Below are 17,007 nucleotides of genomic sequence, written 5' to 3' on the forward strand. Positions count from 1 at the left end.
GGTAATCTGGAGACTCAGTCTGAGACTGCCTCCTGAGGTATTCTGTCGTAGAACTCACTAGGTATGTGTTCTCCCCAGAGATCAGAGTGGTCAGTTTTGAGACAGGTGTATAGCTTCGAATCAGACAGTAGTTTAAACAGATTTTAATGACAGTGTTGTCCACAAGGGGGCACTTGGTGTTAAGCATGAAGAATGCTGTGTTCTTTCATTGTTGCAATTTCCTTTTTTGAAAAGTACTGAGTATCTGCGAGCTGTGATTAAATGGTTTTCTCGTGTTTTTGACTTGTAAGCATTCAATGGAGTGTTTTGCGTTTTTTTTTTTTAACTGTACTTTTTGTGTGTTCTTTAGCATAGCAATTACCAATATTTTTTAAAAGTATATAGCTGGTAGAACTTCCTTTGTGCTTGGGATAGAGGAGAGGGACTTTTTTTTCTAAAAGAAAGAATATTTTATTTCAGGTATGTAAATAATATCCTGAAATTTCTTATTCCTACCCTGTTCCTTTTCAAAGTAATTTCTCATTCTTACTCTTCGAAAATGGCCTTTTAAAAGCAGATTAAAACAAGAGCATAGATGAAACATGATATGCTTGGAATGCTAAGACTGATTAGTGTCAAAAACAAAACAAAACAGTTATTTTATGATAAAAGAATTAATTTTTTTCCACGTGATTTTTTGTGGATTATTTTCTAGTAGAGTCTTCAATTTAGCTTTACTTTTTTTTTGCAGGCTGCTGTTTTCTAGTATATGATTACTGTTGATATGATCAGATAAAAACACCTCCTTGGAAAGATAAAGAACATTAAGCTATGGGTCTTCTGGAAAATTGGAAGTGATGGGATGAGAGAGGCTGTTCCTCTAATAAAATCATTTTTAAGATATCTAGTTCATTTTGGAGTTAGTAAAATTGAAGTTGCTGCGCAATACATTTTCTGCATGGTATCTATAAGGCTTATGAAATTAGTACAGTATAAAAATTTTTAAATAAAAAATTAGTGAATTTTCTAACTCAAATATCAGAGCAGGTTGTCAATCTCAAATGTGATCTATTTTAGGATTCATAGAGTTTTAGTATAAAATTATTAAAGAAATATTACTGAAGTATTAAGATTATTGTGCTTTAAAAAATTTACTTAATTGGAATGGTTCCCATTTTAGTTAACACGTTTTTGGGTGTGAAACTAATAAGGGAGGCAGCACGTATCTGGGGGCTTCAGCTCTGTTAGGAAACTTTTTTCAGATGGCTACTACAGTTCTTCATTTGGTATGTTCACTCCCACATGTTCCTGTCTCACAAACCTATGCTCTTCTTCCCAAGCTCAAAATTTCTTTTTTTTATTTTATTTTTTTTTTTATTTTATTTTATTTTTTTTTAATTTGTCGATATACATTGTGGCTGATTATTGTTGCCCATCACCAAAACCTCCCTCCCTCCTCCCTCCCCCCGTCACCCCCACCAATGTCCCCTCTGTTTGCTTGTCGTATCAACTTCAAGTAATTGTGGTTGTTATATCTTCTTCCCTGCCCACCCCCCGGTTATTGTGTGTGTGTGTGTGTGTGTGTGTGAATTTATATATTAATTTTTAGCTCCCACCAATAAGTGAGAACATGTGGTATTTCTCTTTCTATGCCTGACTTGTTTCACTTAATATAATTCTCTCAAGGTCCATCCATGTTGTTGCAAATGGCAGTATTTCATTCGTTTTTATAGCTGAGTAGTATTCCATTGTGTAGATATACCATATTTTCCGTATCCACTCATCTGATGATGGACATATGGGCTGGTTCCAACTCTTGGCTATTGTAAAGAGTGCTGCGATGAACATTGGGGAACAGGTATACCTTCGACTTGATGATTTCCATTCCTCTGGGTATATTCCCAACAGTGGGATAGCTGGGTCGTATGGTAGATCTATCTGCAATTGTTTGAGGAACCTCCATACCATATTCCATAGAGGCTGCACCATTTTGCAGTCCCACCAACAATGTATGAGAGTTCCTTTTTCTCCACCACCTCGCCAGCATTTATCATTCAGAGTCTTTTGGATTTTAGCCATCCTCACTGGGGTTAGATGGTATCTCAGTGTGGTTTTGATTTGCATTTCCCGGATGCTGAGTGGTGTTGAGCATTTTTTCATATATCTGTTGGCCATTTGTATATCTTCCTTAGAGAAATGCCTACTTAGCTCTTTTACCCATTTTTTAATTGGGTTGCTTGTTTTCTTCTTGTAAAGTTGTTTGAGTTCCTTATATATTCTGGATATTAATCCTTTGTCAGATGTATATTTTGCAAATATTTTCTCCCACTCTGTTGGTTGACTTTTAACTCAGTTAATTGTTTCTTTTGCTGTGCAGAAGCTTTTTAGTTTGATATAATCCCATTTGTTTATTTTTCCTTTCATTGCCCGTGCTTTTGGGGTCGTATTCATGAAGTCTGTGTCCAGTCCTATTTCCTGAAGTGTTTCTCCTATGTTTTCTTTGAGAAGTTTTATTGTTTCAGGGTGTATATTTAAATCCTTAATCCATTTTGAGTTGATTTTAGTATATGGTGAGAGGTATGGATCTAGTTTCATTCTCCTGCATATGGATATCCAGTTATCCCAGCACCATTTGCTGAAGAGGCAGTCCCTTCCCCAGTGAATAGGCTTGGTGCGTTTGTCAAAGATCAGATGGGAGTAAGTGTGTGGGTTGATTTCTGGATTCTCTATTCTATTCCATTGGTCAGTGTGTCTGTTTTTATGCCAGTACCATACTGTTTTGGTTATTATAGCTTTGTAGTATAGCTTAAAGTCAGGTAGTGTTATGCCTCCAGCTTTATTTTTTTTTTTTTGCTCAGCATTGCTTTGGCTATGCATGGTCTTTTATTATTCCATATAAATGTCTGCATAGTTCTTTCCATTTCTGAGAAAAATGTCTTTGGAATTTTGATGGGGATTGCATTGAATTTGTATATCACTTTGGGTAGTATGGACATTTTCACTATGTTGATTCTTCCAATCCAAGAGCATGGGATATCTTTCCATCTTCTTGTATCCTCTCTAATTTCTCTCAGCAGTGGTTTGTAGTTCTCATTATAGAGATTTTTCACCTCCTTGGTTAACTCAATTCCTAAGTATTTTATTTTTTTGGTGGCTATTGTAAATGGGCAGGCTTTCTTGATTTCTCATTCTGCATGTTCACTATTGGAGAAAAGAAATGCTACTGATTTTTGTGTGTTGATTTTGTATCCTGCTACTGTGCTGAAATCATTTATCAATTCCAAGAGTTTTTTTGTAGAGGTTTTAGGCTGTTCGATATATAGGATCATGTCATCTGCAAACAGGGACAGTTTGACTTCATCTTTTCCAATCTGAATGCCCTTTATTTCCTTCTCTTCTCTGATTGCTCTGGCTAGTACTTCCAACACTATGTTGAATAGGAGTGGTGAGAGTGGGCATCCTTGTCTAGTTCCTGTTCTTAAAGGAAAAGCTTTCAGCTTTTCCCCATTCAGGATGATGTTGGCAGTGGGTTTGTCATATATGGCTTTAATTATGTTGAGATACTTTCCCTCTATACCTAACTTATAGAGGGTCTTTGTCATGAATGAGTGCTGAACTTTATCAAATGCTTTTTCAGCATCTATAGAGATGATCATATGGTCCTTGTGTTTGAGTTTATTAATATGGTGTATCACATTTATTGATTTGCATATGTCGAACCAACCTTGCATCCCTGGGATGAATCCCACTTGATCGTGGTGAATAATTTTACGTATGTGTTGCTGTATTCTGTTTGCTAGTATTTTAGTGAGGATTTTTGCATCTATATTCATCAAGGATATCGGCCTGTAGTTTTCTTTTTTGGTTGTATCTTTACCTGGTTTTGGTATCAGGATGATGTTTGCTTCATAGAATGAGTTTGGGAGATTTGAGTGTGTTTCAATCTTTTGGAATAGTTTGTAAAGAATCGGTGTCAATTCCTCTTTGAATGTTTGGTAAAATTCTGCTGTGAATCCATGTGGTCCTGGGCTTTTGTTTGTTGGGAGCCTTCTGATAACAGCTTCAATCTCCTTTATTGTTATTAGTCTGCTCAAATTTTCTACGTCTTCATGGTTCAGTTTTGGGAGCTTGTGTGTGTCCAGAAATTTATCCATTTCTTCCAGATTTTCAAATTTGTTGGCGTATATTTGTTTATAGTAGTCTCGAATGATTCCTTGTATTTCAGATGAATCTATTGTAATATCGCCTTTTTCATTTCTAATTTTTGTTATTTGAGTCTTCTCTCTTCTTTTTTTTTGTTAACCATGCTAATGGTTTGTCAATTTTATTTATCTTTTCAAAAAACCAACTTTTTGATTCATTGATCTTTTGTATTGTTTTTTTGGTTTCAATTTCATTCAGTTCTGCTCTGATCTTAATGATTTCTTTCTGTCTGCTAACTTTAGGTTTGGATTGTTCTTCTTTTTCTAGTTCTTTAAGGTGAACTGTTAGGTTGTTCAATTGCCATCTTTCCATTCTTCTGAGGCGAGCATTTAATGCAATAAATTTCCCCCTTAATACTGCTTTTGCAGTATCCCACAGGTTTTTGTTTGATGTATCATTATTTTCAATAAATTTTTTGATTTCCTGCGTGATTTCTTCTTGGACCCATATGTCATTAAGTAGAATGCTGTTTAATTTCCATGTGTTTGTATAGTTTCCAGAGTTTCGTTTGTTGTTAATTTCTAGTTTTAATCCATTGCAGTCTGAGAAAATACATGGGATTATTCCAATTTTTTTGAATTTATTGAGACTTGATATTTGACCTAATATATGATCTATCCTGGAGAATGATCCATGTGCTGATGAGAAGAATGAATATTCTGAGGTTGTTGGATGGAATGTTCTGTAGATATCTGCCAATTCCAATTGATCTAGAGTCTTGTTTAGATCTTGTGTTTCTCTACTGATTCTTTGCCTAGATGATCTGTCTAATATTGACAGTGGGGTGTTCAGGTCCCCTGCTATTATGGTATTAGTGTCTATTTCTTTCTTTAGGTCTAATAGAGAAATCAGGCTGCTCCAACATTGGGTGCGTACATATTTATGATTGTTATGTCTTCTTGATGGATCAGTCCTTTTATCATTAAGTAGTGTCCCTCATTGTCTCTTTTTATGGTTTTTAGTTTAAAGTCTATTTTGTCAGATATAAGAATAGCTACTCCAGCTCGTTTTTCTTTTCTGTTTGCATGGTAAATCTTTTTCCATCCTTTCACTCTTAGTCTGTGTGAATCTTTATGGGTGAGGTGGGTCTCTTGTAGGCAGCATATAGTTGGGTCCTGCTTTTTGATCCAGTCAGCCAGTCTGTGTCTTTTGATTGGGGAATTTAAGCCTTTTACATTAAGAGTTGTTATTGAAAGGTGTTGATTTATTCCTAGCATTTTATTGGTTGTTTGGTTGTCTTAGGTGTCTTTTGTTCCTTGTTTTTTTATTTACTGTTTGGTTTCTTTGTTTGTTGGTTCCTTAGGTTGTAGATAGCGTTTTTGTTTGTTTGTTTTCTCTTCATGAATGCCATTTTTATTATACTAGTGGGTATTGATTTTTCTTGGGTTTTCATGGCAGTAGTAGCTATTTTTCAGGAACCAAACCCAGTACTCCCTTGAGGATTTCTTGTAAGAGTGGTCGTGTGGTAGTGAACTCCCGCAGTTTTTGTTTGTCTGAGAAATATACTATTTGCCCTTCATTTCGGAAGGATAGCATTGCAGGGTAGAGTATTCTTTGCTGGCAGTCCTTGTCTTTTACTATTTTGAATGTATCATCCCATTCCTTTCTAGCTTTTAGGGTTTGTGATGAAAAGTCTAATGTTAGCCTGATTGGGGCTCCCTTATAGGTGATTTGACGTTTCTCTCTTGCAGCTTTTAAGATTCTCTCTTTGTCTCTGAGTTTTGCCAATTTGACTATAACATGTCTTAGAGAAGGCCTTTTTGGGTTGAATATGTTTGGAGATCGTTGAGCTTCCTGGATCTGAAGATCTGTGATTTTTCCTATACCTGGGAAGTTTTCTGCCACTATTTTGTTGAATATATTTTCAGTGAAATCTCCGTTTTCCTCCCCTTCTGGAATACCCATAACTCGGATATTTGAGTGCTTAAGGTTGTCTGATATCTCTCTCAGATTTTCTTCAATGTCTTTGATTCTTTTTTCTTTCTGTTTGTCTGCTTGTGTTATTTCAAACAGCCCATCTTCAAGTTCAGAGGTTCTCTTCAACTTCGACAAGCCTGCTGGTTAAACTCTCCGTTGTGTTTTTTATTTCGCTGAATACCTTCTTCAGTTCAGCAAGTTCTGCTACATTTTTTTTCAGGACATTGATTTCCTTGTACATTTCCTCTTTCAGATCCTGTATACTTTTCCTCATTTCATCATGATGTCTAACTGAGTTTTCTTGTATCTCATTCAGTTTCCTTAGAATTATCACTCGAATTTCCTTGTCAGTCATTTCAAGGGCTTCTTGTTCTATAGGATCTAGAGTTTGAGATTTATTAACTTTTGGTGATGTACTTTCTTGATTTTTTTGTATTTCTGGTATCTTTTTTTGATGTTTATTCATTGTGGCAGGGGGTTTCACAGTCCACCAGTTTGAGACTATTGACTAACTAAGATGTTGCTGTGGTTGCCAATTTGGTATGGCTACCTCCGTGACTGCTCAGTTGGCCTCTAGTGCCTTGTGTGTATGGTTGCCTCGGTTCTTAGGCCTCTCCAGGGAGCCACCTCTCTGGTCAGCTTGGACTCTGCTGGGCTGCTGGATCACGGGGCGGTACCGCAGGGTGTGTGGTCTCTGCTGAGCTTTCACTTCCCATGCAGGACTTCTCCCTGTTCCGTGCGCTCTTGCCCGGGCTGTTGGATCGTGCAGTGGCGACCCCACAGGGTGTGTGGTTTCTGTCGAGTCTCCGCCTCCCTAGCCGGATGTCTCCCTGCTCTGTGCGCACTGGGCTGGGCTGGGACATGTCTTCTGCAACCCTCGTCTATCAGCTGGGCCTTCAAGGCCCTGCTCGGCACTGCCTCGCCCAGGAAGTCTACCAGGTTTCTGCTAGGCGCAGACGACCGGTCGCTCTGGGTGCCTTTGTAGCACTGTGTAGATCTTTCTCGGGAGTTATCACCTTCCTCCTGGTATTGCGGTTATTTGTGTACTTGTCTTATCTCCCACACCAGAGCGTGAGCTCCTCAGGGGAGGAGCCCACAGCACACAGTTCACCTTTGTATCCCCCCGGGGCGGACCTAGTCGGGTGACCGCCCGCAGTCAGCTCTCCTTCAGGTTCAAGCGGACTTGGGAACTCTCCAACCACACTATTCCTAACCAGAAATCGGTTAGGTGTTTTTCCGAACTGGTGGCCGCAGAGATGGTATCTGCCTCCCCAGTAACAGGAAGTTTACCGGGGGCCGGAGCCCAGGGTGCGGTGGAGTGACAGTCTGCCCAGCCTGTCCTTCCTTGCCCTCCCAACGCTGGCCTAGGATGCCCCACGCCACATGCCCTGCCAGAGAACCGCGGAGGGAGTGGGAGGGGAGGCCAGCCCACAGGCACCGGGTAGCCCCGTGCCGGGTCAAGCAAGTGGGAAGGCTCAGTGAGGAGCCGAGCCGGGCGAGGAGTACAGGCTTGGCTGAGCCGGGCCGGAGCTGCCACCACCTGAGAAAATGGAGGCAGCCCCGGGGGTGGTGAGTGGCCTGGTGATGCAGGCGGAAGCCGGGCGGGCGTCTGCCCCCCGAGCAGGGCCGGGTTGGGGGTCACTCATAGGGCTGTGCCAGGTTGGGCGGCTCCCTCTCTGCCTCTGCTTTGTCGCCGTCCCCGTTCTCTGCCGCTGCCACCTCGGGCTGCTCCGTGGGTCCCGCGGCGCAGCTCGGGCGCTCCCAGGAATCTTCTTTTATGCCAGCCTGAAACCTCGAATCCTGAATAGGGCAGCTGGCCGCCTTCAGCGCGGCCCCGGCCTCCGGGATCCTGGCTGCATCCACAGCAGCCCTGGTTCCGTGTTCCCTGTTTAGAGACTCGCTTTTGCAGCTAAGAAACAGTTCTTTTCCTGCTCCATACTTCAAAGCTGTTGCCTGTAAACGAGGCAGCCTCTCCTGCCAAGGGCAAAGTGGTGGTCAGCCCCCACGACCGGCCACCAGCAGCAGTCCTCCCTTAAGAGACAGCAAGAGGAAGGTCCACAAGTTTCCTGGCTGCCTAAGGCCCAGTGGCCTCCTTTTCTACCTCAGCTACTCTGCGCCAACCACCGCAGCCACTGCCATCTTGAAGACCGAATCCCCAAGCTCAAAATTTCTAATGAACTCCCATCTAACCAAATCCAAATGGCCCATGTAAAATGGGAAAACTGTGCTTGGTGCCATTGAAAAAATGGAGTTTATTGGTGTACAATTTGTGTAAGTAAAATCATTATTTTGTGAGGTTGACTGTGAAGCGTCAAGAAAATGTTAAGAATAGGCACCCAGGGCCCTATTTTTAGAATTAGACATGATATTTATTAGCAGAGAAATGATGGTTGGTAATTGAAGTGAATGGATAAGAAGAATAGAGAAGGATATCTCAGCAGGTGAGAGAGTTAGACAAATTGTGGAAGGCTGTAGCTGGAAGACTAGTACCTGACTTGAAGTTGAGGAGACAACAACAAAGTGGCAGCAGAGAGGGACACGGTGAAAACAAGGCAGTCACTCTTCAGACCTGCTTCATGCATGGAGCTTGGCAGTGTCTGGTACGGACGAAGGTGGGGGCGAGAAAGGAGCTGAAAACTGGGAGATGAACTGAACACATACACGAGGAGCAGTTGCCGCTGGGACCCCTCTGCCACCCCATGTAGCCAGAGTACTCTCCTTCAGTTAGCAGTCTATTTTCTTGAGAAATTAAACTGCAATAGCTCTGTCCTTTGGGGCTTCAGATGCAGGGAAAGGTGAGTGAGGTACAGGTCTAAGAATGACAGGATTAAATGAAAATATTCAACCTGAATAATGGAACTCTCAGCTTTCTTCCCCTGCCCTACTCTCAGAAAACTGGCAGCTAGAATTAAACCTTATAGGGTAGGAGATTGAAGGATTCCCCTGTTGAAAAACTGAAATGCCCTTAAGAAAAGACAGTGTGGTGTCTCAGACAATGCATCTCACAGACTCCCCAGGACAGGAGGTTAATTTACAGAAGACCCCAGGTTCTGGGCTTTGAAATCCATCTCTGCTTTTATATCGAAACCACACTTCCCAAAGGCTGTTCCCTGCTCATGATCAAGTGCAGCGGAGATACTAAGGTAGACCCATTCCTGTGAAACATGGGACTCCACTGTTGGCTGACTTTGGCTTACGTTTCCCTAATGGCTTTGCCAAACTTTACCTGCATGACAGCCTAGGACGCTTCCACTTCCAGCCAACGTTCTCTCCCTCCCCTCTTCACTAGGGCTCAGACTTGCATTGCATTCAGACTGCTCTCTGCACCTCCTCTGCTCCCTCCCTATTTCCTCTCACACAGGCATTTCCAGTAACGTGATCCTTGTACATTTTGTCCCATCTTGGTGTCTGCTTCTCTGAAGACCAGGTCTAAAACTAGGGGCACTGACAGTGGTTAGAGAAAACAGGAGCTAAGATGATGATTTGTGACTGGCTCATTCTCTGCGTGGCAGGCAAAGGATCTGTCTTGATTGGTAGATGTGACACCAATAGACTGGCCCAAGGTGGCAGTTCAATTACTAAAGACTTCACTGATGGTGACCTAGGAAAATGTCCTGGTCGAGTGGAATACTGTGAAAGAAGCCGTGATGCAGGTATTTGAAAAATATGGGGTTACTGCTAAGTTATTGACACCCTGCATAAGGATGATGAGAGACTGAGAACTGTTAGCTTAGTGTGAAACCAGAGAGCCTTGGGTATAGCTTCTTAAGAGGTCCTCTGTACAAGTAGTGGAAGGGCAGACACAATAGAACAGTAGGCTGGAGACCTAATTGTGAGAGTCGCAGAGCTCCAGAGGCATTTGAATGCTCAGCCCAGGCAGGTCTGTCATGTGAAGGGCAGGGCCTCTGATAGGGATGACCAGGGATCCTGAAAACTGGATAGATGTCCCTGAGGATGTTGACTCTACAACTCCACCTGGACCCTCTGGGTACGCAGAGGTGGCCAACCCTTTCCTAGTAAGGGCTAGAGAACCCACTGCTGCAGAGGCCTCTCCCCAGACTTTTAACTCATATCTATTCATGTCATCTTTAATATAAAAATAATTTGTATTCTACTGGATGATTTGTAAGATAACTTCTTTTAGAGGAAGTATATTTTCTCATTGAAGCAATATTTAAAAGGTTAGATTTTCTTTTGCAACTCTAAATGTATTTAATAAATTATGTAACTGATCCATATTACTATGGTAGCCTAAGCTTGGAATCCTTGGAACAAGGGTCTGTGCAGCACAATGTTGAGCCACTTCCATCACTCCCTAATTGTTCCTTCAAAAGCTCTTCACACTTGAGCAGTTTATTTCATAAGAATCTAATTTTCTGTAAAATAATTCAGTTTAGCTTCTTACATTGTTCAGCTTTCATTGATTTTCTTCTGGAACAAGTTTGTATTTGGGGAAAGGGAACTGGAAGCCACTCATGATGCCAATGCATAATTATTTTTCAAAGAAGAATAATGCCTGCTTGAGAAATATCACCCAATTATGTTTTCGTAAGAATGTTAATCAAATATGCATGGTTGAGAATCATCACTTCCAAGGAATTTGTTTTATCACTAGTATTATTTTGAGAGACCAAAACTTGCCCTGTTTCAGCTTACCTAATTATCCTCTTAATAAAGTTTTAAAAATTCTAATAATTATTAACAAGTATCTAAGAGAGAATAAGTAAAGTGTTTAGAGAATTAGCTTGTTTGGGGAAGGTATGAGCTCTATAATATCTTGCAGTTTTGCTTTGTGGAGATTTAAATCGGCTGCTTCCATTTTTCTTTGTATATTTCCTTTAACAGATTTAGTGACCTAGATCATGACCAACAAGAGTTGAGAGAATTTGACTTGAAGATTTTTAATTTAATTCATAAGAATATGAGAAATAATTGGAGTTACTGAAATTAGTTTTAATTAGTTTAGGGACTAACATTTTAAACCAAATGAGTTTAGTGCATTATTGCTCTGGCCCCTAGCTAACCCTCTTCTCTACTTTTTTACCAGTATATTGGGAAACTTGAACATAAATAATTCAACCAATACTATAGCCACACAATTTCTTGAACTGCTTCTTTTAATACTCCTCCCCCTCGATCCTCCTCCACTCCTTTCAGCAACCCATATACCATGACCAAATCCTGGGCCTTAACATCTCCTTTAAAGAGGTCAACTTATTTTTGTTTGATCAGCATTTACCCTGCCTTCTAGAACAGAACTCCCTTTCTTGAGAAAATTGTATTTTTCCTCCCTCCATCAATCATATGCTTAATACCAAAGGAGTTTTACTACCTTATATGTCCTCCAGAGCTCATTAGTCCACAGATGAGGACCTTATATAGACTGGCCAACTATAGCATATCTCACCCCCACCAAAGCTGACTGATTTAGAGCTGGGCACAGATATGTAGTTCAGGAACCAAGCCCACTAACTCTGGACCTATGCTTAGATCGTTCTGCACGTCTGAGTGCAGAACCCAGAATGTGAACAGTTCTTTAAAGACACTATATCAGGCTAGCCAGTATAAACCAATCCTTACCCCTCCAGCCACCTTTTCCCTTTAATTCGGGGTAGGGAATCTTCAGGATTTCATGACTGAAGGCTTGAGCCACAATTAAGAGCACGTTTGAAGGAAGACTTGAATTCCTTAGTGAAGTTCAAGGCTAGTAGCACTTTCATCCATTTAGGTATTGGAACTAGTCTTTGTGGCACAGGTTAGGAGTCCAAGACTACCTGGACAAGGGCCAGTAGGAGAACCAGATACAGCAGTAAATCAACTTATTATGTACTGTTCACACCCAGAAGAAGATAGAGATGTTTATTGTTCATTAGGTGCTGGCACAGTCATAATGGTACAGTTCAAATAGCATTACGTGACAGTTGGTCAGGCTGGCCTCATACTTTTGTCTAGGCATGAGATCACGTACCTCCCCAAAGGCTATGCATTTGGTAATCTGGACACTATGTGCCTATGCTGAAGGGTTGGCAGAGGAGGTTCAAATATCACCATAAGTCACTTCTAGATGCTAGATTCAAGTTGGGCAGGGCCAAGCATTTCTGAGCAGTGACAGAGGGGTGGACAGTTATTCCTCTATATGAACTTTCTGGAAAAGGTTCTCACATGTGACAGTTTCCCTGTAAGGGCACCCGTTAATGGTTCTCCCAGAGTGTAAGAAAGAACTAAAAAGTGTGGGATGATTAAACAACCCAGACCTAAGCAAATTTAGAGCAAATTGGCACCTGGGTCTATTGAACTAAAACCAGCTGATGTGTTTACCGGAAGCCACAAATGCACTAAAGTTCCAATGGCAAGTTCCCAATTTCATGTTCCAATGTTCAGTTCTCTGATCATGGGGCAGGCTCTGCAGATAAGTCTAGCCATAAAGAATCCAGCAAATGGGCACAACTTGTTGTCTTGTGGTGGCATGGATGCCCTTTGTTACAAATGCTTAGCCTTAATGCCTAGACATCCTGCCTTCAAGTCATATGTTTTGAGTCACTAATTAAGCTAGGCTGCCCGTTTTGGACATCACTCAGCTGACTGTCCAGCCAATCCCTCCTGAAACAGCATGGTAAGCTTGGTCTTTTACCCAAAGGAAACCTTCTGGATAGTAAAAACGTCCTTCTCTCTCAGAACTGATAGATTACCAAAGCATGTTGTTGGCTGAGGCACTGTATGTAGGAAATATAAAACTGTATCAGGAACACAGGTCAGGATGAATTCTTGCTCTTTCCAGGATGGAAGGCATGTAATATAATCAACTTGCCACCAAGTGGCTGGTTGTTCTACTTGAAGGATGGTGCCATGTCAGAGGTTCATGTTGGTGTCTCTTTCTAGCAAGTCAGACACTGAGCAGCAGCTGTCCCAGATCAGCGGGAGGGAACCCATGCTTTTGAGCCAATGCAAAGTACCCATCTAAGCCACTGTGGTTAGTCTGTGAGCTCATAGTCCAAGTACTGGCGTGACGAAGGACAGAAGCCATATGATATCTCCTGGCCAAGTCCTTGGTCCACTTGGTTTAATACCTCTTCTGTAGTGGGTTCTCTATGGTGAGAATTGAAGTGCAATACAGAGATCTTACCCTTTGTCCCCACTTCCTTAGGACCATCCATTTGCCTCCTCCCCAGAGCTCCTCGTCCCCAGTCATCAAGTCTGTACAGATTTCTGCCCTCAGTGGCATGTCGGCCAGGTAGAGAGATTATAAGATTCTTGAAAGCTTTTCCACATTTCTCTAAGTGGTACCCAGGAAACTGTACACATCTACGTCCTCTCTGGAAAGCTAAATCAGATGGGGAAGGAGGCTTTAGGAAAAGTAACATTCAGAAAAGAAAGTTCTGAAGTTTGTAGGGGATGCAGTGAAACAAAAAAGAGAAAAAATATGATCAGGAAAATAAGACTGTTTATCAAACCAAGGTGATAGAAGTAGAGTGGTAGACTAGCAATAAGGGGATAACCAGGAGAATTGTGAGAATATTACAGAGTAGGACAGTTATGGAAATTAAGACCTTGATCCAGATATCCCTCATCACAAATAGCTGAAGCTTTTATTTAAGGGTTGTCTTACATTTATTTGATGAATTATTGGGAAACTAGTGTAGCTCAGGTAGGAAGATCAAAATTATATATTTTAATTGTGCATTTCTCTAACAATTTATAATTATGTATAAATGCAAGAGTTATTGATGTAAATCAAAATAATCCACTCCATTCCCTGTTTTTATGAAAAAGGAGCCCTAAACTTTTCCTTCTTTGTGGATGCCTTTTCTATCCTGTTCTTGTAGATCTCTAAAGTAGTTTTCACCAGGAAGTAAAAATTGGCTTAAAATATATACTTAGCAATAATGTGTAGTCTTTAAATGTCTTTGCTTGCACCTTTTCTGTTATGATGGTAGCAATAGTATGAACACACATACAATAGTTGTTCGGCATGTGTGGCCTTTGGAGTCATTTTATCTGGGTTCTAATTACAGTTCCACCATTTATAAGCTGCATGTCATGGGGCCAGTTACGTAATCTCTATAAGCTGCAATTTCTCAACAGCAAAATGGAAATATATTAGCTATCTCAAGAGTTGTAACAAGGATTAAATGAAATGATACATAGGAAGCACTTAGTACAATACATAGTTTATTGTTAGAGTTCAATAAATATTGTGATTATTACTATTACTTAGAAGGTACATGTTATAGAATTATGGAATCACAGAATGTTAGCTGTAGAAGGCATTCACTAGTAACGAAATTGATGATCATTTGCTGTTGTTTAGAATGTGAATACATATAGAAATTTACTATTTATACTTTCAGGAATCCTTAAATATGTTACTTAAACAGCTAGAAAAAGAAAAAAGGAGTCTTGAAAATCAAGTGAAAGACTACTCACTTAGATTGGAGCAAGAATCAAAGGTTTGTTTTTACTCTATACTAAACAATTCCTTTGAAACTGCCATTATTTTCAATGTTACCTACAAATCTACTATATAATTATCACAAAATTCTTACAAAAATACTTCCTACACCATTTTAAAAAAAAAGGATAGAGGCATAAACCTTACCTTAGTAATAGTCTTTCTAGTATTGCCAGTCTTCTCTTATGTTGGATTCTTTACTTTTGTATCTATCACACAGGCTTACCACAAGACCAACAATGAACGCCGTACATACCTAGCTGAAATGTCTCAGGTAACTTTTTTTTTTTACTTCCAAATTCTAAGGGTTCCCTTTTACTATAAGTTATGTTTTTCACTTTTCTAGGCTTTGATTTGATTTGGTAGAGTAACAGATGTTGGAATTATGGGAGAAAAGGTACCAAGTTTCTAAATATGGAGGGTAAAAAGGAAAATATGTATATAGTTTTATAAAGAGGTAAAGAGGAGATAAAACAACTTCCAAGATTGAGATTATTTTGCATATTTGCTTCCTTAGCTATCTTTTTAGTTTGATTCATAATTGCTAGAATTGAAACAGTAAATTCTCTATCCCTCTGCTACCATGAAATTAAAGGCACTTCACTTCATGATTATGCATAGTAAGGTCTAAGATAGATATGGCATTTCTATTGGTAGAAAGTGTGTACTTAAAATTCAGGACAGGAAAGTGATCAGTAAATTATAAAAGATGGTGCATGTATTTTTCACAGATTTTCATTTGCTTTTCAGTTTTATTTAGGATACAATTGGTATTATAGATTTTTTCATTTTGATGTTGTTAGAGCTATCTCTTATTTATGATTTCTGATGTCACAGTTAAAAAGACCATGTAAATCTTAATGTTTCATAACATTCACCACATCTTCTTTTAGTACTTACTTGTATATGGCTTAATATTTGATCTTTAAATATTTAATACATATTAAATTTATTTTGGTATATGTTTTAAGATTAGGATATGAGTTTAGTTTTCAATGTGTGTTATCCAAACAGAAGTTTCCAAAGAGCAGTTAGATATATGAATCTCAAGAAAAAGATAAAGTTTGGAGATACAGATTTAGAAATTATTGGCATATAGATAGTAAGTGAAGTCATGTGAATGAATGAAATGCATCAGGGAGAATATACAGGACAAAAAGAAAAGAGTCTAAGGTATGTAGTTCTGAAGAGCTTCAACAGTGATAGTCAAGAGAAGAAGACTCAAAAGAGTTGGAGTCCTCAAGACATAGCTAGGTTAGGTGAGATAGAGGACCTTGAGGATAGGCTTGACATACAGAGTAGTCTGCTAATCGCTGATCTGGAGTTTCTAGAGGGATCAGTGAAAGGAATGAGAGGAAGAAAGTTAGGTTTGGGGATTGGAGTCAATAAGGGGATGTATAGAAAAATGTAAGAATAAAAGTCAGGTCTACAGTGGGGAAAAGGAAGCTTGGACTTGCAGTGTTGACCAAGGTAAGCAGGAAATTGAGACAAGATAGGATCAGTCCATATAGTTTCTTGTCCATAAAATGAGCACTCAATTCCAACTTCATGGCCCTTGATACTGGCTTGGAATCATTGTTTCCTCCTGCAGTGCAGGCACCCTCATGCCCTTCCTCAGACTCATCTTGGAATATGCTTCTCCTTATACAGGCCAATTCCACTTCCTTCAAGATCTAGCACAAATGCTACCTCCTTTATGAGGCCATAGCATGAGGAAAAGATCACAGACTGTAGAGCCATTGCAGATTTGGATTTGAATTCCAGCTCTGCACTTATTGGGTGACCTTTATAGGCCTTAATCTCTTTCTTTGCCTGTAGAAGGGAAGTATCAGTATCTTAGCAGGGGTTTTGTGAGTGTTTCGAGATATAATGTATGTGAAGTGCTGAGTGAAATGCTTGGCACATAATAGGGTCTAAAATCCAGTAAACAGGTCATATTATTTTCTTGTTTTTCTTTCCTGATCTCCCTAGCCCCTGTCCTGTGACAGGGACACCAGAATTTCTTTCTTTTTTTTTTTTTTTTTTGATTAGTGAATAAATATTTTATTACCAGCTTAAATTTTGACATTATCACCCCTATCACCTAACTCCAATGTTTTATTAGGGCCTGTGATTCTTTTTTCCATATACACTCTGACTGGTTGGTTTTACTATTTCAGAGCTTTAACAACCATCTGCATTCTGACTACTTTCTTTTTTTTTAAAATTAAGTAATTAATTTATTTATTTTTTAATTTTATTTTGTCGATATACATTGTGGCTGATTATTGCTCCCCATCACCAAAACCTCCCTCCCTCCTCCCTCCGCCCCTCCCCCCAACAATGTCCTTTCTGTTTGCTTGTCGTATCAACTTCAAGTAATTGTGGTTGTTAAATCTTCTTCCCCCCCCCCCGGTTTTGTGTGTGTGTGTGTGTGTGTGTGTGTGTGTGTGTGTGTGTGTGTGTGTGTGTGTGTGTGT

At 39.9% G+C, this 17,007-nt stretch overlaps 1 protein-coding gene across 1 annotated transcript in view; it reads left to right on the plus strand.

Annotated features, from left to right (window-relative positions):
• The window catches only part of CCDC169 (coiled-coil domain containing 169), a 63,244-nt gene that overhangs the window by 25,116 nt on the left and 21,121 nt on the right, over nt 1-17,007 (plus strand). The window contains exons 5-6 of the mRNA XM_063103438.1: nt 14,448-14,546; nt 14,769-14,822. Coding sequence (XP_062959508.1) covers nt 14,448-14,546; nt 14,769-14,822 — 153 coding nt within the window. The remainder of the gene's footprint in view (nt 1-14,447; nt 14,547-14,768; nt 14,823-17,007) is intronic.

The sequence above is a fragment of the Cynocephalus volans genome, chromosome 7, assembly GCF_027409185.1.
Source record: "Cynocephalus volans isolate mCynVol1 chromosome 7, mCynVol1.pri, whole genome shotgun sequence".
NCBI lineage: Eukaryota > Metazoa > Chordata > Mammalia > Dermoptera > Cynocephalidae > Cynocephalus > Cynocephalus volans.